General features: G+C 39.5%; 1 protein-coding gene across 1 annotated transcript in view; it reads left to right on the forward strand.

Moving 5' to 3' along the window:
* The window catches only part of PTPRR (protein tyrosine phosphatase receptor type R), a 264,879-nt gene that overhangs the window by 153,790 nt on the left and 86,642 nt on the right, over nucleotides 1-24,447 (forward strand). The window contains exon 6 of the mRNA XM_065932177.1: nucleotides 11,428-11,690. Within this exon, the coding sequence (XP_065788249.1) occupies nucleotides 11,428-11,690 (263 nt within the window). The remainder of the gene's footprint in view (nucleotides 1-11,427; nucleotides 11,691-24,447) is intronic.

A 24,447-nucleotide genomic window follows, 5' to 3' on the forward strand; every position in this document is an offset into this window, starting at 1 on the left:
TTGAAAGCACTCTATGAAATTCCAGGCATGCAAAGGAGATGATTATAGGCTAAAAGGCTAAACAATCCATAATCAACTAATTCTTAGGTGAAAGAATAATGTAAAAGTATAAAAGCATATACTGCAGATGGCTCTGTAAATGACAAGTTATAGATATGAAGCCTTTAAGAGTATATTTCAAATTTAAAAAAGTAGAACTCCAGATAAACTTAAACACACTAAAATAGGCGGTGCTTCTTGATGTTGAATGAATTAACAGTTACCTTTCTAATAGAATGATAAAATTTTCTATTGTTTTGAAAATTCTGTGATATGACTTTAAAATATTTGAAGTTTATAAATGGGTTTTAGTATCTTTTTTTCCTGTGTGCTATCTTCTTCTTAATTTTGCACATTTGTAAAAGCATTCCCTCCTTAGTTTTTAAATGCCCCCTGCAAAAGACATCACTCCAGTTATGCTTGTGGCAGTCAGCGGTGTGGCTGGGTGTCTTAATGGGTTTTGTTTATTTGTGCTCCTTGTCCAGGGAAGGGGTTTATATTAGAAAGATTAGGGCTCAGTTTGGAAAGATAGAGGCTGAGCGGATCTAAACTTGAAGGACATAAAACAATTAAGGCTTTAAATAGACTAAAGATTGGCATATTTCCTAGAATCTAAACTTTAGAAAGTTGCAAGTGTCCAGTCGCCCTAAAGTTTCCATCACCATGAATTCAGAGGCATCTCCTATGGGTCAGGCATTCAGAAAGAAGATTTCTAAAAATTGTGACAATATCAAAAAAACAATAAGATTGGGAACACAGATTTTTATAGCTAAATAGTGGAGGTTAAGGGTAAAAAAATTTAATGAAATTTGAAGATTCTATGGAAATTTTGACAGACACCTCTGGACATTTTTTAGGTAGTATAGGATATGGTTTCTTGTTATGGTTAATTGTGTTTTAAAATATGTGGTTCTTTTTTCCTTTTTTTAATAGAGGAAATCTCAAGTGTTGTCCTCTATCTTATAAGTCACAATTACAGTATTTTTCTGCTCGGAACATTGGAAGGAAGAGGAAAATAGAAACGGGTGTAGAGAGATTCAAGTAGAGATTGTATCTTGTCTGACTCTTTGTGACCCCATGGACTGTAGCTCTGATAACTCAGTTGGTAAAGAATCCACCTGCAATGTAGGAGGAAGAATCCCCGGAGAAGGGATAGGCTACCCACTCCAGTATTCTTGGGCTTCCCTTGTGGCTCAGCTGGCAAAGAATCTGCTTGCACTGCAAGAGACCCAGCTGGGTTCAATTCCTGGGTTGGGAAGATCCCCTGGAGAAGGGAAAGGTTATCCACTCCAGTATTCTGGCCTGGAGAATTCTGTGGACCGTATAGCCCTTGGGGTTACAAAGAGTTGGACACAACTGACTCACTTCACTTCAGTTCGGACTGCTGCCCATCAGGTTCCTCTGTCCATGGAATTTTTAAAGCAAGAATACTGGAGTGGGTTGGCATTTCCTTCTCCAGGATCCTCCCTACCCAGGGATCGAACCTGCATCTCCTGCACTGGCAGGCGGATTCTTGACCACTGTGCCATCTGGGAAGCCGCCTTGTTCAGGAAGTAAATACTTAAGATCCAGAAGAGCAAAGGCAAGGATGAAAGGAAGAAAGTGGGAAAGCAGAGTCCTGAGCAGCTCGTGAGCTCTAGAGGGCTGAGGGAGTCGGAACAGAGGTTAACTTGTTAGATATGCTCCAAATTCTGTATCTCTAGCTCGGGGTGGATCCCCATGTATCCAACGTGATTGGATAAATTCCCACCCTACATACTGGTCTCCAGTAGCAATAGAACCTGTAGTCACCACACGTTAAACTACTTGGAGCCAGGGAACAACTGACCCTTCTTTTCCCAATAGCTGCAAAGCATCCATGTAAAATTCAAAAATCTAAGTCTGCTCCAACGTTGCTAGAAGAAACCAAGAAGGAAATGTTTCAAGAGTGTGTAGGCGATTGCTCCCTTCAGTGCTGGTAGGTGGATTCATCAGTTCATTCAATCCAGGAATTCCTGGAGTGGGTTCACTGTGAGCCTGTTGGCCCTTTGGGCAAAGGAAGGAACAAGATAGATAAGGTCTCTGTGCTCACGGTGCTTGTTCTCCAGAAGAAGACAGAGACAATAATTAAGTTACTGTTTTCAAAAATCAAATAGTGTTCATATTCTATGATTCCTAGTATATGACATTCTGGCAGAGGCAAAACTATAGATAAAAGTAAAAAGATCAGTGGTTGTCAGAAGTTGCTGGGGGCAGTGAAACTTTTCTGTACAATAGTGTAAAGGTGCATACTGACATTATGGATTTGTCAAAACAAATCCATGGAACGTACAGCATCAAGAGTGAGTGAGCCCTAATCTACGTTCTAGACTTCAGTTAATGATAACATATCAGTGTTGACTTAATTAGTAACAAGTATGCCACACGAGTGCAAGATGTTAGTAATAAGGGAAGTTGTTGAGGGAGGTGGGGGAGGGGGCAATATGAGAGCTCTGCTCTCTGCTCAATTTCTAATAAAGCTAACACTGCTCCTAAAAAAATAAAGTTTATTTATTTTGTAAAGAATCAAAAAGCATCAAGTGCCATGAAGAGCTTATGGTGAGATAATAGTGAGTGAGTGGAGCAGAGTAATCAAAGGCAACTGAGATATCTGAAAAAGTAGGGACAGGGCCTCCCTGGCAAAGGATGTTACAGATGGTGTGTGGAATGGAGCAGGTGAAGCTGAGGCAGGAGTCCTCTCTGGCTTCCAGGAGAAGGGCAGAAGCTGTTTCAGACAGAGCTTTGATGTGATCTGATTTGTGGATTTAAAAGATCAGACTCTCTGTTGGTGGGGAGTGGCTGGGGACAGAACTTGGGGTGAAGTGTTGGAGCAGCTACTGTATTAGCCTGATGAGAAATATGATGGTGGCCCTGAGTAGGGGGTGGGGATGGAGAATGGAGAGGAGTGAAGGATTGGGATTTATTTGTAGGTGGAGTTGAAAAGACTTGCTGTGTACTGATTCTCTGGGAGGAAGAAAGAGAAAAATGAAGGATGACTCCCAGGTTATTTGACTGACAATCGGATGGTTGTGTTTCCATTTCCTGGGAGAGGAATCTATTCAAGATGGGGAGTAGTGAATCAGAAGAAACATTTTTGATTTGTGTTCCAATAGATTTTGAATAAATGAAAGAAAGTAGTCGAATGATATGTTTCAAACAGGATCTTCCATTTTAATGTGAAAGCGTCACTTTAAAAAATAGCAGGGGAATCAGCAGTATAGAAAGGAATTAATATTGGTAGAAAAATAAATACTACCTGTTAGACAGGAATAAGATGAAGTTAAGGTTATCTGATAAAACTTAACCACTGACAAGTTCACATGTAGGACTGGTCAAATGTGATTCTCTAAAATAAGCTTATCTTTGTACATGTTCAAGTGTTTTTGATAATGATCTTGATTTAAAGTAAGTTTTTCCCTTGGATCTCTTTGTAATAGTTACACTATCACTCTTGTGACTTTCAAACAAATATACTTTGGTTTCTGTTTCCCATAATTTTGTTGATTCCATGGCAAAGGAAAAGATATAACTCAGAAATTTCCCTCTGGCGTTAATTATATTTATAAAAGATCAAATGCCATTATTTGTGTCCAAGCCTTCCTCATATCATAGAAATGAAAAGCATGTGGTTTTATTATGAAATTATATAGGTAAATCGCTGTCACAGAGGATTATATGCTTTGTAACAATAACATAAGGCTTGGCAAAATTTTTGAAATATGGCATATTGTTTACTTTCGTTAAAATTTAAAAAAAAAAATGTATGTTGCCAGGCATAAAATTAGACACGCATGACATTTTCAAATGTGTGACTTATTTAGCACCTCTCAAATGTGAATGCAGAGTGGGTGGCGCAGCAAATAGACAAATACAATTTTCCAGGGAAAAACGTGTGGGCAACTTCCAATCCATTCAGTCTGTTTTAGGTGGAGGAATATATTACTGAGAAGAATTAGTTCTTAAACTGGAATAAATAATAGAAAGAATGTGGTTCATCGCCTGCATTACATCTCCAGTGCACCTAGAAGTTTATTAACAAGTGCAGAAGTATTTATGGAATTAGGTAGAGCTGTCTACAGACCAGATTGCTACTGGAAAGCAATTTTATTTTATTTGTTTTTGGCTGTGCTGGATCTTTCTTGCTGCACGAAGGCTTTCTCTAGTTGTGGCAAGCTGGGGCTGCTCTTCATTTTGGTTCACTGGCTTCTCCATTGCAGGGGCTTCTCTTGTTGCAGAGCACAGGCTCTAGGAGCTTGGGCTTCAGTACTTGCAGCGCAGATGGTCAGTATTTGTGGCACACAGACTTAGCTGCTCTGCAGCATGTGGGATCTTCCCAGACCAGAGATTGAACCCATGTCCCCTGTGTTCCCAGGGGGATACCTGTCCACTGCGCCACCAGGGAAGTCCCGGAAAGCAATTTGAGAAAACACATAAAAAGTAGGTGTTTGGGTCAATAAAATCTCTGCCTTCTTAGCCCCATGGAAGAGCCATCCATATGTCATTCAAAATGTTTGTCTAGTCATGGTCTTGGTAGTGAACAAACGAAACTCTCTATTGGACTACCTAATATAGCCTGAGCATCACAAAGAAAATACATGTCAAGGGTGAACATACATAGCCACACTTTTCTAATATGTTATATGTAATTCCTAGTGGTTCAGGGAATGGGACTAGATTCTGAGCTGGAATGCTTTGGTTACAGAACCATTTTCCAAAGTAGGTATATCTCTCAAACTAATTTTCGGTTTGTTTTTTTTTTTTTCTGTATTAATAGAAACCATTCAGCTCAAAATACAACCCTCTCAATAATAACAAAAATAATATAACAACTATGATAACCAGTTTCTTCCAGACAATACTAAATGTACTGCCTGGTACTAAACAATATATTTTTAACACACTTCATTGACATACAAAGAGCTGTACATGTTTAATGGAAACAACTTGATGAGTTTGGAGGTAAGCATACCCCCATGAAACCATCACCATAATCTATGTCATAAATGTATCTATCGCCTCCAGTAGTTTCTCTTTTCCTCTTTATTGTTATTTTGTGTTGTGATAAGCACACTTAACACAATATCTATCCTCTTAGCAAATTTTCAAGTATACAATACAATAATTCGTTAATTACAGACTCTCTGTATAAACACAGTATATTTTAGTTTCCTAATTTTACTGACAAGGAAACCAAGATTCAGAGAGGATAAGTGACTTGACCAAGAACTAGCAGCATGTGGGTTTATGTGTGTGGGTGTCTGAGAGGAGAGGTTGGAATTCAAATCCAAGTCTATCTGGATTAAAAGTCTGGGTTCCTTCCCGTGATTTTATATGTAAAGGGGTCACACTGTAATTTCTTCCGATCCTGTCGCTCTGTCTTGTGAACATCTATTTCTGGCCACAAAGGAGTCTAGAAATCAATGACAATGCCTGTGTTAATTAGAGACATTCAACTCACGCAGACGTAATAAATGTGTACTACCATACCTGCTGTCGACCCAGCTCTATTTTTCCACCTAGTATCTGGTACCGGACATCATTTTCACACATCTGTCTCTTCTGGAAGCCTGTGAATTCCCAGAAGCAAGGATTGTGTGCTATCTTTGCACCCACAGTGTTGTTCTTACAATGTAGTAACAATTGATTCACATTTTATTCAACTAAAAGAAATGAATGAACTGTTTCAGAACTAACTGTAAACTATTGCAAAGGAGAAATGCTATGACTGTTAGTTGGTGGCATCCTCTTTGAGATCTGAACATATTTTAATCCAAACAGATGTTTTGTGTGTTAGTCACCTATGTGTTTTTTATTGAAATATATTTGACATCTAACATTGCATAAGTTTAAGCTGTACAACTGAATAAGATTTTTAAATGAAAATTATAAGCTCCAAAATAACTTTACAGGATTTTTTAAGCTTCCTCTCATTTGTTTCTCTGGTTTCTCTGGTTCTCTTCCTCCTGTTATTTTTTTTCTCCTGCAGTAGTTGTGACTTTTACAGTTTCTTTCATTCAATATTCCATTCTCTTTCTTTTTTCAAATGATCAAATGAGTGTGTGTTGATAATTCCAAGATTTAAACAGCAAGTTCTTAAAGGGAAAGTTATATTGACTTGCCATTCCTACAGCAAGCTTTTAGGTGGAGTTTGGAAACAAAGTGCATTCATATAGAGAAACATGCATATGGTATATTCCAGATCTCGATCTGCGCAGAGAAAAATTTCTGACAACACTTTTTCAGAGGCTTTGGGAAAAAGATGGGGAAGAAGATCTGTGGGGATTTAGAAGACACTGTAGCAGAGAATGATTATAGGCATATGTCAGGAAGCCTGGATTCTAAACTTCATTTAGAATCAACTTATGGTTGAGTGCCATAAGTCACTCAACCACTCTGGATTTAAGTGTGAAGTGACTTACTACACCAGGTGATTTTTAAGGTTCCTTATCCCAGTTTCCTGATAGCAGCACTGCTGACATGTTGGCCTGGATAATTCCATCAGGACAGGGGGCTGTCCTGTTCATCGTAGGGTACTTGGCATTCTGTCCAGCCTCTGCCCACTGCAGGCTGGTGGCCCCCTGCACACACCCCAGTGCACGTTGTACGCATGTGCATGCTAAGTCACTGCAGTCCTGTATGACTTTTTGCAACTCCCTTGACTGCAGCCCACCTGGGTCCTCTGTCCATGGGATTCTCCAGGCAAGAATACTGGAGTGGATTTCCATGCCCTCCTCCAGGGGATCTTTCTGACCCAAGGATCAAACCCGTGTCTCATGTCTCCTGCATTGGCAGGCATGTTCTTTACCACTAGCACCATCTGGGAAGGCCCAGTACCTTGACCAAAAGAGGTTTCCAGATGTGGCAAATTCCTGCTGGTTGGGAAACACTTCTGTAGAGCTTAATTCCATGACAACTGCTCTATTGCCAAGTGCCAACCTCTCCAATTCTTTTCTCATTTTGTCAGATAGACCAGCTCTCTCTGTTGAATATTTAAATAGTGTCTTAAGAGTATTGTATATTCTCCAGGTTTTGCTTCCCCTAATTAAAGATGTAGAAGTCAGTTTTTACACATACTACATAGATATCGATTTAAAAAGTGACCTCTAACCGGAGATGAAGTAAGGAGATGATTGTAAAATATGTGGCAAGGTTCACCACCAAGAACATAAGCTCGTGAATGGTATAGAAGGACTTTGAACCAGAGCTAGTTTTCCATTAACACCTGTCAGTGGAACTAGGGAGAAGGCTGACATTTTCTTGGCTTTCTCATTTCCATTTTTAAAATATTTATTTATTTATTTGCCTGTGCTGAGTCTTTGTTGCAGCACATGGGATCTTTAGTTGTGGCATATGAGGTCTAGTTCCCTGACCAGGAATTGAACCTGGGCTCCCTGCATTTGGAGCTCAGAGTCTTAGTCACTGGTCCACCAGGGAAGTCCCTCTCATTTCCATTTTTGAAATATACTTCTCCAAAACTCTAATGTAAACAGGCAAGTGAATGTTTTGATTTATATATTATAAGTGAAGTGAAGTTGCTCAGTCGTGTCTGACTCTTTGCAGACTCCTCCAAGGGGAGGAGTGTTTGCAGACTCCTCCAAGGGGCTCCTCCATCCATGGGATTTTCCAGGCAAGAGTACTGGAGTGGGTTCCATTTCCTTCTCCAATATGTATTATAGTTGACTGTGAAAAAGCTTAGAATATACAATATATGCATTATCCTTGATTAAATAGATTTTTGTAAATATATGTCTTTTTCTTTTCTCATTCAGGAAAATAACATACTATTAAAAAAAATAAAAAGCTGTCTCAACTTAAATTCTAATTTCCTCGTATTTTAGTAATTATGTATTTATCTTAATACATACATGTCATCTAATTGATATTTTTCTATTGTGGATTTTGTTTGTGCAGAATGTTGACAAAGTGCTTTTTGAAGGTTATAGAAAATGAAAAGAAGGAGCAGGTCCAAAAACATCTCCCCATCCTTGGGCATTATCTTCAGTATTTTCTATCCTACAGAAAGTAGTTACATGCCACTTAATATTGGACATCTTTTTTCCTTATGCAGTCATATTTGTCACAGGAATATTTAGAACCCATTGTTTCAAAAATTCAAGATTTAGCTTTATCTTTCCACAGTCAACTTTTATACCACCAGTATAAAGTTACCAGGTTATACAAAAGTGAACTGACATAAAAGGCAAGAAAGATTCTCCTTAATTTCCTGGCAGTTTGATTTATAATACATATTTCTAGTTATACCTCATCTGTGCATAGTCCTTTTCCCTAAAAGAACTTTCTTTTTTAATATCTATTTATTTTTATTTATTTATTTGGCTGTACAGGGTCTTCACTGTGGGATGCGGGATCTTTAGTTGCAGCTTGTGAACTCTTAGGTGCAGCATGTGGGATCTAGTTCCCTGACTAAGGATCGAACCTAGGTCCCTGGCATTGTGAGTGTGGATTCTTAGTGACTGTATGACCAGGGAAGTCTCAGAGAGAACTCTCAGCGTACAAAGATGTACTCTTAGATTTGGTGATGTTCAAACCCGTTGCTAGAATCACATGGGCAACAGATGGGATTTCAGAGTCGATCTCTAAGAATGATGGTGTGGCAAAGAGCATGCACATAAGGGGTAGGAAGTGATCAGTCCTTCGAAGCAGAGGGGCCTTGAGTTTGACTTTCCCACAACTAACTGCTGATTTTGGAGCAGCCACATTAGTTAGCTAAACTTCAATTTCTTTCATGTATAATTAGGTCAGAAGGACCTCTATTTTTTTAATATATAAAACCTGTATATATGTTATTGAACACACCGATAATGTTGCATTTATTAAGAGCTGAAAATTGTGAACATGTAAATTATCTCACTTAATATTCACCAAAGCTCTATGCGATGCTATTATAATCCTCATTTTGTTAGTGAGTGATGACCCTCAGGTTGGGAGGGGTCAAGAAATGAATGTACCCAATGACATACAGCTGCAGGATACAACAGAGAGAGAAACATTAGGAAAAAGGAGTTTAAGTAAGTCTTCCAAATTAACGTAGTGACTTGGGAGTAAAATGTTTGAGTCCCAGTTTCTCAGGTTATGATATCATAGAGGTCTTCTCTAGATGCGAATCTCTACCATAATTTTGGGACGGTGGTGACCTTTTCTTCCTTTTGCCCCAAAGCACACAGGTGGGTGGGACAGCTGAGGTCCCGGACTCCTTGGAGGAGCCTGTAGCCAGAGAAAGAAGGAGGTCCTTCTTTCCTAACCTCCTAACACCCTGACCTCCATTCCCTCTGTATCCCTAACTAAAAAGTTACTTAACATATATTCATCCATATTTTTTTTATTTCTTTGCCCTCCTTCAACTTATTTCTTGTTATTACAATCTGAGATGTTGGAACTAAATAAATTTATTTTTTACTCTACATTTAAATAATTCCAGGGCTCCCTTTCATATTACAATTTCTATCTCTTCAGTTCTTCATTTGGAGTCATCTCTCTCATGACGCTGAGTAAAGTTTTTTCGGGAAGGGTAGACAGGTAATATGTCTTATGAAACTTTGTGTATTTGAGAAATTGCTCCTGCTGGCTTTATTCACATGAATATCAGTTTATCTAGGGATGGGATTCATATATACTCTGTAATATGCATTTTTTTCTCAAAGTCATAAAAATTGCTCCATTTTCTTCTCACATTTACTCTTCTTTCAATCGACATACTTAAAAAAAAAAACTAAGAATTTTTTTCATTCCATATCCCTAAATTCCATAGAAACAGGATACAGTCTATTTGTTCATGATGGAATACTTGGTACTTCACACAAGGCACTGAAAAATAGTTTTGAATGACTTGCTTCTCTCTTTTATTCTGGCTTATCATTTACCATAACTCTTCTCTGATGTCCATATCCCATCTTTTCTCTTGTTTTCACCTTCATTTGTTTCTCCTTTGCTATAGATTCCAGGCAGACTCTCAGCTTTGTCATATCTACCACTGATTGTATTTTCTGCATTGTCAGCTCTGTTCTCTATAAAAGAAGATTTACACCCTGCTGCTGAGTTTTCGGTTCTTTGAATTCTTTTCTTCTTAATCTCAGTCTAATACCTTCTCATCTTAGATTGTTGTGGTTTTGTTTCATCCTGGTTCTTTTTTTAATAATTGAAGTAGAGGAGTTATCATCAAGAAAGAAGAAAAAACTATGAAGCCGTTATACTGTACATCTTAAACTTTAAACGTATACAATATTATGTCAATTATATCTCAGTTAAACTGAAAAAAACTATATTAAAATATATAAAACATAAAAATTAGTATTTTAAAAAGAGAAGAGAAAAAAGGGGGAAGGGGCTTATAAAAAGGAAAGCCTGAGGACAGGAAGGACATACCTTGCTCACTTCACAGTTTGGTCCACTAGAGTGTCCCAACGAAGTCAGTCCCATTCTTTTAAAAGTTTTAAAACTTTCTGAATTGAGTTAGCCATTCCAGAAAGAACTCTGAGAATGAAGGAACATGATACTTTGACTTTTTTTCAACACACATTCAAAATTTAAAGGAGCAAGAAGTAAAAAAGAAAATTCTGATTGTCCAAATTATTCTTTAACATGTACCCTAAAATTTAATTTTTTCAAGTATTTACTAGATACTCAAATTAATATGTGACTAATGCGGATACTTACCTACATTAAGAACTTGTGGCTTATAGCATTGCTATGCTCTAATTACTACTTTATGAGACTTTTTTCTTACACATTGTAGTGGTTGCAGATCTCTGTTTCTATAAATGTCTTAAGTCTCTATATCATGGCTATTCTTTCTATAAATTTTCCATGTCAGTCATTTTAAATTAGAGCTTACATGTGATCAAACTGACATCTGATACCTTTATAAAATTAGGCATATTTGTTTTTGAGTTCTATTTGAAAAGCAGACTCATGTACATATACGTTTAATATGTTTGTACTCCTTGTGACTGCAGTGTTTGCTCAGTCACTTCAATCGTGTCTAACACTTTGCAACCCCGTGGACTGCAGTCCGCCAGGCTCCACTGTCCATAGGATTCTCCAGGGAAGAACACTGGCGTGGGCTGCCGTTTCTTCCTCCAGGGAATCTTTCTGACCCGGGAACTGAACTCAAGTCTTCTGCATTGCAAGTGGATTTGTAAACACTGAGCCACCGGAGAAGCCCTTTGCACTCCATAACTGGAAACAAACTGTATCTTTTTAAGGAAAACCCTCAATAGTATAAAACTGAGAAATCATCCTAGGAAGCTTTTCTCACTTACTTTGGTTTGTCTTCTAAGTTGGGATGGAGATCATATTCTGTTGTTCAACATGAAAAACTGTGACGGAAATTCTTTGTATCTCCTTCCATAGATTCTTTACAGATTAAAAGAAAAATTTCAGCTTTCCCTGAGACAAGATAAAGAGAAAAATCAGGAGATCCACCTATCACCCATTGTGTTACAGCCTGCACACTCTGAGGACAAGACAGCCAACAGCATGGTCCAGCCTGAACAGGCTCCAAAGGTCCTGAGTGTGGTTGTGGACCCTCAAGGCCAATACACTCCTGAGATCAAAGCTACCACCGCTGTCTGCCCTTCTCCTTTCAAAATGAAGCCCATAGGACTTCAGGAGAGGTAAGAACTTTTTCTAGATTCCCCCGACAGGTTGCTTTTTTTTCTTTTTAGAGTATTCCTAACTGAGAAGGATAGAACTAGAGATGATTGGCATACTGCGTAGAATTGTTCACCACCAGATGAACACTAGGAGGAAGTGGTTTTTCTTGTCCCCTAAAAGAGACTAGCTGTGTTATCAATAATCTTTTAGTCACATCTGATTTTGATAAGACTTGGGTCTGGTGAAGACCCAAGTCAAGTCTTCTTCAACTACAGGACAGCTTCTATAATCATTTATTGAGCGCTTTTGAAGGCCACTGTTCACACATAACACTATCATGTTTAATTGTCATCAAAACTCTGGTAGATAGAAGGTATGGGAATAAGAATATTTATTGACTATAGTAGAGTATTTCCCACCAAAGACCACATTCTTGTAGGAAGGTAGAAAGAGTCTATACCACAAAATAGCTTTTATGAAGTTTTCCCTCTGCTTCTTTTGAGCCAAACAGTAAATATCTCAAGCTTCATGACATTATTTTTGTTGTTTACCTGCCTTTGTGATATACTTGTACTGGTATGTTCCCATTTAAAGCAAATTTAAATAGGAAAACTAGAATATGCAAAATATTTATTTATTTATTATTGTAGTGGTTTTTGCCATACATTGACATGAATCAGCCATGGATTTACATGTGTTCCCCATCCCGATCCCCCCTCCCGCCTCCCTCTCTACCTGATCCCTCTGGGTCTTCCCAGTGCACCAGGCCCGAGCACTTGTCTCATGCATCCAACCTGGGCTGGTGATCTGTTTCACCCTTGATAGTATACCTGTTTCAATACTGTTCTCTCTGAACATCCCACCCTTGCCTTCTCCCACAGAGTCTAAAAGTCTGTTCTGTACATCTGTGTCTCTTTCTTTGTTTTAGAATATGCAAAATATTTAAATGAGGGGCTAATTCTTTGCTTCCTCAAAATATTAAGTAGAGCTTTCCCATGGTATGTCTTAAAATAAGAAGCTTTGCTCTTACATTTGAAATGTGATTGATATTATATCCAACACTGCACATCAGGGTAGTGGGGAACTGAGAGCTTTTCAAGGTTCATTCTCCCAAGTTTGTCCTCTACTTGTTTCCCTGGGTCTCCATTTTTCTATCACTGTCCTTGTTGTTGCCTTAGAGCATGTATGTAAATTTTGATTGTATTTGTTATCACATGCACAAACATACACCCCATATTTCAGAAAATATAGTTTGGGGCTTTAAGAACTGCAAAAGACAAAGTGGGTAATTCAGATTTCTTTAAAAGTATTATCAAAGAACAATGAATGAAGTGAAAAGAAAGGAGTTTGTTGCAGTGATCTCCAAAGTAAAAGAATACTTTGACTCCATCATGGAAGGGAAATGGAGAACAATCAAGTCATTCTTCCTACTTCCTCCCCCAGAAGACTTAGTTTCCTTATGAATCTACTTGGGTCTACATGGACCATTCTCTTACTTAGATGCCACCAAATTGCTTTCTGGGCTACAATCTTAAAGGCAGACAAGATGAACTTTCTTCCTAAGGCCAACCGGAAGAATGACTCCAGACCCAGCTCTGCCATTTCTGGATTGAGTGATTTCAGATGAATCATTTTACCTATCTGGGTCTTGCTTTCTTCTTCTGCAATACAAAGCAACTAAACTTGACTTCTTCACTTCCTTCAGGCTCTTTTATGCTTGTCACCCAAATTCGTTTCATGCCTTTATGTTTGCTTCAAAGAGAAACCTTGAAGAAGGTGTCTGAGCAGCAGTGGTGTAGCAAGGGCAGGGTGGCAGAAAAGATCTGGTCAGATGAAATTGGTAAGGGAGTCACAAAGATGATTTAAAGTTGATAATAAAACTGACTGAAAATCAGACTAATTTTTATTAGCATCATGCACCACCACTTCTGAGCAAGGTCAGCCGTTTAGTCCTCTGGGGAGAATCTATTTCCAGCATCCTGCCCTTTGTAGGCTACTGCTGGGCATGTTTGAATTTCAAGGGGCAGAAGGTTAAGTATCCACTAATTCATTTAAGTGAAGTGAATGTTTAAGAAAGGATTGCATAGGGATGCTGGCTTGTTTCTCTTTGTGGTCTACATGGGGAACTCTGGAGAGTAAGTGTGTGATCAGCATTGTGGATTCCCTGCCTCCTGGTCTACAGACTTCCCTGCATCCCCACCCATTGCCTTCCACTTCCTGCCTTGAGCAGGAAAAAGCTCTTCTCTACACAAGGGCTCCAGCTCCTCCCTCCCCACCCGGATAACTTACTGTATCAAATTTCTTCGCCTAAGTTCAACTGCAACCTTTTTGCTGATACAATACCCTCAGCATGAAAATGGTTCTCTTTTGTATCAAATAAACTCCCTTCCTCCACTCCCTCCTCTGATTTTTATCTTTTCTTCCTTTCTCAGATGTGTCTTAAATAAGCAGTCTATTTGGTGCGTCTATGATCTTCTTTAAGCATCTATCCTCGCTGTTTCTCTCACATCTTCTTGCCAAGTATGTCAGTGGTCTAACCACCAAAGTCAAAGCCTATGTTTTGTTTCTTTTTACATCCAACATTAACGCCCACTTCCTGTTTGATACTCTCTCTTCCTTTGGCTTCCAAGACTTTGGTTTTCTAGTTCTTGAGTGGCTACTTTTAGGCACTGATGAACTTTCTCCCATAACTTCAGAGTTTCATCAGAGAGGTAGCTTGAGCTGAAGATACTTCTTTAGGAATCAACCATGTCAAAGGTAGTAAGAGAAAAAGAGGAAAATGGTCTTGGATTACCTGTGTGTGGTTGGACTACCCAAAAAAGAGACAAGTGGTCCTGGGGTGAGGAGTGGAGGTGAGGAATAGGTAAGGAATATGGAGAAGGCAATTTAAGCGTCACTGTCTCATGAAAGTCATTACCTCCTCCTAATTCTTCCTCTCACCCACCTTCCAACCCGGATTCAGTTCCCTCTCCCCCATGCCCCTCTATGCTAGTCCCATAATCTTGTGTGCATACAGTAGTTATAAACTTCTTAGGTAAATTTTTTCATTTGTCTTACCCCATAAACTCTAAGCTTCTTTAGGGCACGTATATGATTTGTCTCTTCCATATAGAACATAATTCCTAAAAAGCAAGAGCTCCTGTAAATAAATGCTGTAATGAATGTATGAATGTTATATTGAATAATTCTCAGGTTAACAACAAGTTCTTGTAGGGAAACACCTTATTTATTCCATCATCTCTATTCTCATCCTGTTTCTCTACCATACTTCCCTTGCCAAGATGTCATAGTGACGAGGGTTTTAAGAGTGATAAAAGATGAGAGATATACAGTGTTCCATATAGTAGAAACTTTCCTGAGAGTTTTAAGCCTTAAAACATAATTTATGTTTATATGTTCTAATGGCGCCTTTAAAATAGCCTTGTGTTTTATAGCCTTCCATCTCCTGATCCCAGAGTGAAATAATCATCCTCTGTTTATTGCATGAAAGTCTGGCTTCATTAAAATCACCGTGAGATCATAAAAGCTGCATTATGAGTCATTTGTCCCCCAAAATCTTTTGGGTCATGCCACATAAATCTCTCATCCCTGAAGGGGAGAATCTATTCCTCTGGCATAATTGATAATAGAATATAATTTTAAATTAAAAATAAATAAAGAAAAATATAGAGACTAATTGAATATGCTTGACTGAGTACAAAGGGTATACCCTGAAAATTATGCAGATTAAAGAATTATAAGGGGAGGGATAGAGCAGTCCCCTTGTTTTCCTCTATTTGCGATTAGTCACCAGGTCATATTGATTCTTGCTACTTGGATTTCATCACTTTCAATTCTTCTCTTTGTAGCCATCACCCTGGACCTAGCTCTTACTACTTTATATTAGCATTATTATGTCCTATGATTATAAAAATGGCATTAGGACTAATGGGATTATATATTTCACATATATGATTTTATTCCATCATTTCTGTCTGATCTAATTCTCTTCCCTCCCTCAGTTCATACTATACACTCTTCAGATTTATCTTGCTGTAACAATACTTGCATTATGTTACATTGCTGTGTATGCATCCTCAGTAGCTCCGCTTTGCCTGCAGGGTCAGGCACAGCCCACCTCCGTGAGCCTTAGAGGTCCTGAACTATCTGGCTCTGAATGTTCCATTTACCACAATGCCCCCAAGTAAGCCCTGCAGCCTGTTCTCAGCGGGTCATGCCCCTGTCTGCGTGTGCACCTTTGTTCGCCTGCTTGCTCCTCGTCCTCATGACAGCCATCTCTAGCCTCCAGGTCCCAACACAAAACTTACCTTCCACCTTTGGCCATGACCCCTACTGAAGCCCACAGTGTTTTAACACCTCTGCCTTCTCACATGTACCACACTTCTAGCAGTGATTTTAATTAAAGAATCATTTAGAAAGGGACTGAAATGGGTTTTTGATAGATTGTCCTGTCCCCTCACCGGCTTGTGAGAGTCTTAGCATCAAGTACAGGCTCAAGGTATTTCTGTGTGTTTCATATTCCCGTGTGTTCCATGGTTCCTGTGAGCGCCATATATTGTAAACACATGAAAACCATTATGGAGTTAATTAATTAAGTAATGCTCCTTTACATATGAGGATCTCAAATATTTCTTTTAAAAATTCCATAAAAACAGATAGTCAAATGACAACCTACTGAGCTGGGTCTCCGTGCTAATACTGCTTGACATTTACTAAATAAGTGACTCAAAAGGTTAATTAAGTCCTTTTGGTACAGTTTTCCCAATTTACAAAATAGGTATGATAGTATCTGTTCCACCTTTTTTCAAAGGATACCGTAAAATTAACAATCAATATAGGGACCTTCCCTGGTGGTCCAGCAGTTAAACTGCTTCCACTGCAGGGGACATGGGTTCAATCCCTGGTTGGGGAACTAAAATCCCATGTGCAATGTAGTGAAGACAATTTATTTTTTTAATTTTTAAAAAATTTTTGAATAAAATTTTAAAAACCCAATCAATACAAAATGATATTATTCTTTTAAGAAGGAAAATTAAATCTAGTCCTGTTTTCATTTTTCATTCTCTGATCTCATTCCATAAGCCTGTACTAAGTCAGTTATATTTTTGAACTTAAGCATGTTGAGACTTCTTTTAAACTGAATTGATACGGTTGAACTTGCTGTTCGACATCATAAATATTTTTAACTGTTGCTTGACTTACAGGTTTTCTCATCCTGTTTATAAATTTGGTTATTTAATATTATTTAATAGGCATTAATATCAAATTAAATGAATTCTCATCTAACAAAGAAATTCTTTCCCCACGTGAGTCCATGAATTTGAGAGCTACATTCAGGTACTTGCTCCACAACTTCTGCATGTATAACTTGCTTGTTCACCAGTGATGAGGGGAATAGCACATGCCTTGCAAAGGTCTTGTGACAGTTAAGCCAGATAACCAATGTCACATGGCTGGCACAGCAAGAGGCCACAGTTAGCTCCTGTTCCTTCTTCCTGTGACCCATTCCTGTCCTCCTCAAATTCTTCTCTTGTCCCTCTCAAGGAAACTGTATTTTATAGTTGGTTTTTGCCAGCTTCCAAATGCCCAGTATATAAGAGATCACACGCAGACCTTAGAATGGTACACTTTCTTCTGTACGACGACAGAGAACTTGTAAATAGAAGTTTCTGCAGTTTTCCCCTTTAGGCTATTGTGTGACTAATGCAGTCAATTTTATGGGAAGGAAATCAACAGGTAGATTCACATTATTTCCTCATTTTTCTCATCTGATTTTCTATTAGAAATAAAAAGCAAGCAAAGACAATTAGAAAACTGTCCAGAAAGGAAGGATGGACTCATTATAACAAGGCACTCTCACTCCTGACTTAAATTTGCCTCAGAAATGAGTGAATGTGCCAGTAGGTGTATGGCATTAATGGAGGTTTTCTTCCTATCATAATCAAAATCTCCCCAAACGCCCTAGGGTTGCTGATACCCAATGACATTCATTTTCTAACTTTTCTTACTCTGCACCACAGGATGATTTGTTCTGGTGTCCATAAATACTGTGCAAATGCTGAAAAAGCACCCGGGTATGTGAGTTTAAAGGTTTTGTTAGGGGTTGCAACCTGGCTGAGCCTGGGAGATTTCTTTCAGAGCTAGAAAGATGTTTTTTGCAGTGGAGGAAGCCATGAAAACGCAGGTATCAACAAGAGATTGGTGAGTATTCTACACCTAAACTCAAAGCCTTTGTTTACTGTCATTTCCCTGAGGCAAGGGAAATGTCTTGACTTCCACCCTTGCCCTCCCTTACAGAAAGACATTTCAGTGCTCAAAATTTTAACTTAGGAATGCTGAGCAGTGCTTAGTTGCTCAGCCGACTCTTTGTGACCAGTCCATGAGGACTGTAACCTGCCAGTTTCCTCTGTCATGGGGATTCTCCAGGCCAAGAAAACTGGAGTGGATATCCATGCCCTTCTTCAGGGGTTCTTCCCAACCCAGGGACTGAACTCAGGTCTCTGACACTGCAGGCAGATTCTTCACCAGCTGAGCCACAAGGGAAGCCCAAGAATACTGGAGTGGGTAGCCTATCCCTTCTCCAGCAGATCTTCCTGACCCAGGAATCAAACCTGGGTCTTCTGTATTGCCAGAGGATTTTTAACCAGCTGAGCTACCAGGGAAGCCCTTAACTTATGAGATACATACTTAATTGTTCCTTGACCAATCTCCCTTTGGAGATATAAAGTAAAGGAAATAGTGTAGAATGTATACAACTGAGCATCAGGGTACAAAGCATTAAAAATACTCTAGAAATTAAAATCTGTATTCACCAAATGAACCCATGAGTGAAAGAGGGGTTGAACTCCCTCATTTTCTGTTTAGCGAAACTGAGACCCAGAGTCTCCTTTCTTAGTTGTTTCTTAGGTGTTAGATGAGGTTCCTTCCCAGGCAGTGCTAGTGGTAAAGAACCCGCCCACCCAGTGCAGGAGACATAAGCAACGCGGATTCAATCCCTGGGTTGGGAAGATCCCCTGGAGGAGGGCACAGCAACCCACTCCAGTATTCTTGCCTGGAGAATCCCTGTGGATGGAGGATCTTAGAAGGCTTTATGGTCTGTAGGGTCGCAGAGAATCAAACAGGACTGAAATGACTTAGCTATGCCCTAAAAGCAGACTGATCTAAGGATTCTTGTCCCAAGTTTTAGAGAAAGCTTCTGGGAGAAGCCTAAAGGAAAATAGGGGAAGCAAACAGATGATTTCCATTGATGTCTGGCCTCAGCCTGATCACACAGGAAGAGCTGGAACATGAGACGTCCCACCTTGAGGGCATCTGTACCCCATGTCAGTCAGCCATTGACTTCAGGCCACCTGAGGATGGTGGAGGCATCACTCCCCAGGTACTGCTGGACTAGGCCACTCCCATCAGCCGGGGGCGATTCTCCAGAGAAGTGGCAGCTATGTGCCATCCTCCATCAATATTCCCAGCAGCTGGGGAGGAGAAGGTGCAGGCACCAGTCTAGTAAAGGTGATCTGGGTGGGGAACCAAGAGCGTTACTCCACTCACCAAAGCTGATGACACCAGTTATAATAGAGCCAAGTTTATATTCCAGGTTTCCTTGATCTTTCCAGGCTGTTGTGCACATACCACAAAGCCTCCTTCAAATAAACACTATTTGTTCTAGTGGAATTTAGAAGCCGGCACCGTGGAACACAGTCTATCAGCCACAACTCATTGGTTCAGCCTGATAATATGAGGATAATAACATAGCAAATAACCGTATAGAGACCAATCCTACTGAACTCCAAGTAACGTCAATGAAATTAACAACTCAGTGAGATGTAGTGACCCTTTATCTGTACTTTCTCATTTAATCTTCACAAGGGAGTTATTAGCCCCTCCTTACAGGAAACAGAGTTTACATTATTGCCAAAATAGCGGAATAGTAAATTTCTGGGGATGAGAAAATGACAAACAGAATTCGAACCCATGCAGTCTGGCTCCAGAGAATGTTCTTCTAACTGGTACTATATTGTGGGAGTGGCGGGGGGTGGAGAAGTGTGGGGTATATGGCACATTCCTACCTTTTATGGAAAGTAAGTGAAAAATATATTATAAATCAGTATGTTTATGGAGTGTCATGCTGTTATTCCTCCTAACAAATTTCATGCTTGGCTTTTGGAATGCTTTTTGGTTTCTAATTCTAGTAGAATTCAGCTTTATTGTGTGTGTATGTATGTATGTATTGGCTGTGCCTTGGCAGTTTAAAAATGGGACCTAATCACTAGACCTCCAGGGAATTCCTCTAGAATTCAGTTTCATGAGATTAAGTTTCAATATATTCAAGGCAGATAACGATTTCTTGGCCAGTCTAGAAACCCACTGTCAGCCGCAGGTTTTTCTTGCATCTGGTTGCTCCCACTCCAGAAGCCTGGTGATTATCCAACATGAAGGATCGAGATGGTGGCAAACACGAACATAGAAAGAAGGCAGTCTGAAAGGGAGACATGAGGCAGTAACTCACAAAACTCAAGTCAAAAACTGCCCTCAAGGGTTGTGGCAGGGAGGTCTCTATTGTTCAAACAGCCTGAATAATAATGAAGTCCATGTCACCAGCCACTGTGCCTGCATGGGAGGAGAAGTCGAATAATGCAAGGTAGCATACTGACCCCTCACCTACCACGTGCTGCCTACCACCAGGCTAATGTATTGATTTTATCTCCTCCACTCTTCACAGCATCTCATGAGGCAGGTACTATTTTTATTCCTTCCTGCAGGTAAGCTAACAGAGAGAGATTGAATATCATGCACAGTGTCACAAAGAAATAAAGATGGAGTGGAAGGGTTAAACCTGAACAGTCTGGCTCCAAAATCTGCACATATCCACTCTGTTCTACATCCTCCTAGATGATGCAGATGATAACATTTTAAACTTCTCTTATTTTATAATCATATCCTTATAAAATGTTTTTATGAGGATATCCATATTTGGGGAGGCTTTGGAAACATGCTGAGCCCTTCATTAGTAGGGAACATCAAGCAGGTTTTTTCTTTATTTCTAGGACAGGCACAATCACATTTTTCTAACGGGGGAATGAGGTTCTGAAGGGTTAGAAAAAAGCTTTATATGGTTCTTTATTATTTAAAAAAAAAAAAACAACACTGGAATGGAAAGGATGGAGGCAAAAGTTTTTAAATCTGCCTTAAGTTTTTATGGGAAATGAGGCAAAATTTAATAGTGGTAAATGAAAGAAATGACAGTGGCTACAACCCAGGAAGAGTAGAACAGAAATCAAGATATATTTTTAAGGAATTAAGTGTGGCAGCGTTCTGCCTAAAAAGGTAAAAATTGGCCATCACTTATAGCAAGCACAGACCTAGCTTCTCTCCAAGCAGACTGAAATGTTTGAGCCTGTGTGAGTAAGTCCCAAGAGTGCAGACGTGGAAGTAACTCTACTAGCAATCACTATAATAACTCTTTTCCCCTCTCCCTTCCTTTCTTCCCCCCTCAGGGCCCTTGGCAGAGTAACAGAGTTAAGTCCCATTGGGTCCTCTTACTGCTATTTCTTCCACCAGACCACCCTTCCCACAGGCTGCCTCATCCTGAGATTCTAGTAAAAAGGGCTTCTCAGAACACCATCCCACCCCATTCTTCAACATCTATGAACTTGAAACCTGATCCTGACACTGGCTTCCAGCTTTACTAGGTGATCCCTGTGTCCGTCCACACTATGGGGTACAAATTCCAATAGGCTTCTGGGAAGTTTTAAAGCTATTCTGTAGGGTCTGACCTATTTTTAGAGAGAATTATGTACTTCCCCCAAGCAGCATGACGACAGCATCTCAACAGAATTCTTGTCCTGACCTTCCAGAAGAGGTTGTGTGGTATAATGGTTTGAGGTTCATATTGACCAATTCCTCTTTCCATGATTAAATTAGAGTTTCACTGTGGAGAGTTCTAAATGCACTGCTTTAAAAAAAATTATTTTGTATTGGAATAGAGTTGATTAACAATGTTGGTGAATTTCAGGTATACAGCAGAGTGATTCAGTTATACATATACACGTATCTATTCTTTTTAGCCCTCTTTAGAGCTTCCTTTATGATTCAATTGGTAAAGAATCTGCCCGAAATGATGGAGACATGGGTCCCATCTTTGAGTCAGGAAGATCCCCTGGAGAAGGAAATGGCAACCCATTCCAGGATTCTTTGCCGGAATATTCCATGGACAGAGTAGCCTGGCAGGCTGCAGTCCATGGGGTCGCAAGAGTCAGACATGACAGTGACTAAACCACCACCACTACTTTGCAAATTGCTTTCCGTGTAGGTGATTACAGAATATTGAGCAGAGATCCCTGTCCTATACAGTAGGTCTTTGTTGCTTCTCTATTTATGTATAGAGAACTCTCAATCTATCCCTTTCCCCTACCTTTCTCCCTTGGTAACTGTAAGTTTGTTCTCTAAGCCTGTGAGTCTGCTTCTGATTTGTAAATAAGTTCATTTGTCTTATTTTTTTAGATTCCCCATACAAGTGATAACATGATATCTGTCTTTCTCTAAACTCAGATTTCTAGTCTTTGCTAGCAGATCATGTTACAGATCTTGGTGTACAGGTTGACAAAATTAGGTAAAATAGCCCTTTTTGAAGAAGTGTTTTAATCAGGGCAGGCACAGACAATTCCCAGAGTATTTGGCTTCCTATTTTGAGAGAGTCCAGCTCTGAGTCTCGGTTACTGTGTCAGGAGATTTTAGCTTGTAGGCAAAGTCTTTTGCTTTTGGAATTACTTTAAATGTGTCATAAAGCTACAGCTCGGGGTCCTACTCTCTGTATTTAAAGGACTGTATGAATATTTGTTTTCCTGTTAGGTGATGTTCTACTCTGTTCTCATCAGATTTTCCCAGCTCTTGATACATGACCTCTTTTCAAAACACACTGAAAAATCACAGATCACTCACAGGAGATGACTTTAGCAAAATTATTTTTCAACTGAAGGATTGGTTTGGTTTTTCACCTGTAAGTGTACTACAGACATTACAGTGTCATTTCCATTTAGCAGTGCATCATGATTTGTTGTTCATTTGCTCAATCATATCCAACTCTTTGCCACCCCATGGACTGCAGCATGCCAGGCTTCCCTGTCCTGTTTCATCTCCCAGAGCTTGGTCACACTAATGTCCATCAAGTTAGTAATGCCATCCAACCACTTCATCCTCTGTCATCCCCTTCTCCTCCTGCCTTCAATCTTTCCCAGCATCAGGGTCTTTTCCAATGAGTTGGCTCTTTGCATCAGGTGGCCAAGGTATTGGAGCTTCAGCTTCAGCATCAGTCCTTTCAATGAATATTCAGGGTTGATTTATTTAGGATTGACTGGTTTGATCTCCTTGTAATCCAAGGGACTCTCAAGAGTCTTCTCCAACGTTGTAGTTCAAAAGCATCAGTTCTTCGGTGCTCAGCCTGCTTTATGGTCCAGCTCTCACATCCGTACATGATTACTGGATTATCTGGGTGTAATTTAAACAGGGTGGCAGGGCCTTATTTTCTGATAGGTTCTGAAGTCGGCCCAGTCCATCTGATTGTATTGATAGTACTATGGGGAAATAGTGCCCTCCAGTGGATAACTGCATTTTGAAGCAATTATTAGCTAGCCTCATCTAGGGAAAAGGAAGCCGGCTCTTGTTTTTGTTAAAAAAAAAAAAAAAAATCCATAATGACTTTAATGTCCTCTCTGTCAGATGAAGCCTAATCTTTTTTGACAGATACTTTAGTAAAAGGTCTCAGCCGAGTGAGAAAGAGCTGTAACTTGAGAAATAACAAATTGGTGTGAACGTTCTCAAATATGATGTGCTTTCTAAAAATGCTTAGCTTCCAATCATTTTCATTTCTCATTAAATCCACAAGTAATTTTAAAGACAATGTGTCAGATGGAATTATTATTGCCTACTATGTCTTATAATATATGAATTCTTATATTTAGGAGCCATGTCCCTCCTCTAAATCAGAGGTTTGAATACAAGCCTCAATATTCCTTTCCTTTTCCAGCCTTTTCACCCTGCCTGCCTTACCCCTCATTTCCCCTCTTTTTCCTCTGGATTCTGATTTCCCCACTTGGTGGTGTCTATAGCACAATGCCTGATACACACTTTATGTTCCTTAAATATTTGTTAAGTCTCAATATGAAAAGGACTTTCCTGGTGGCTCAGCTGGTAAAGAACCCGTCTGCCAATACAGGAGACGCAAGAGACTCGGGTTCAGTCCTTGGGTCGGGAAGATCTCCTGGAGAAGGGAATGACTACCCACTCCAGTGTTCTTGCCTGGAAAATTCCATGGACTGAGGAGCCTAGCAGACTACAGTCCACAGGGTCGCAAAGAGTCGGACACAACTGAGCATGCATGCACAATGTGGAAAAAGAAACAAGTTCTTGAAATTAGGTTTATTCTATAGAAAGAAATACATTTAAAAAAGATAATAATAACAGATGATCCCCATCATCGCTGCACTGCCTCCAGACAGAAGTCCTCTGTGATTTCTGGCCTCATGAACCAGCACAGGGGCTGAGAGACCCCTTGTCTGTCCTGGATCTCACACTGCATCACAGGGAACTAACAGACGCTTATAAAAACCCTCCTTCTCCTGCTCTGAGTATGGTTTCCTGACTCATTCGTTTTACTATTGCTATATTTTATTTGCTGTTGAATTTTGGTCCCTAAGTTAGCATCTTGTTACTAAATATTCAAAATAATGTTCTTCTCCTGATAGAATCTTTAGTCTACCTACAGATTCTAAAAGACTAATTGGA

The sequence above is a fragment of the Muntiacus reevesi genome, chromosome 4, assembly GCF_963930625.1.
Source record: "Muntiacus reevesi chromosome 4, mMunRee1.1, whole genome shotgun sequence".
Classification (NCBI taxonomy): Eukaryota; Metazoa; Chordata; class Mammalia; order Artiodactyla; family Cervidae; genus Muntiacus; species Muntiacus reevesi.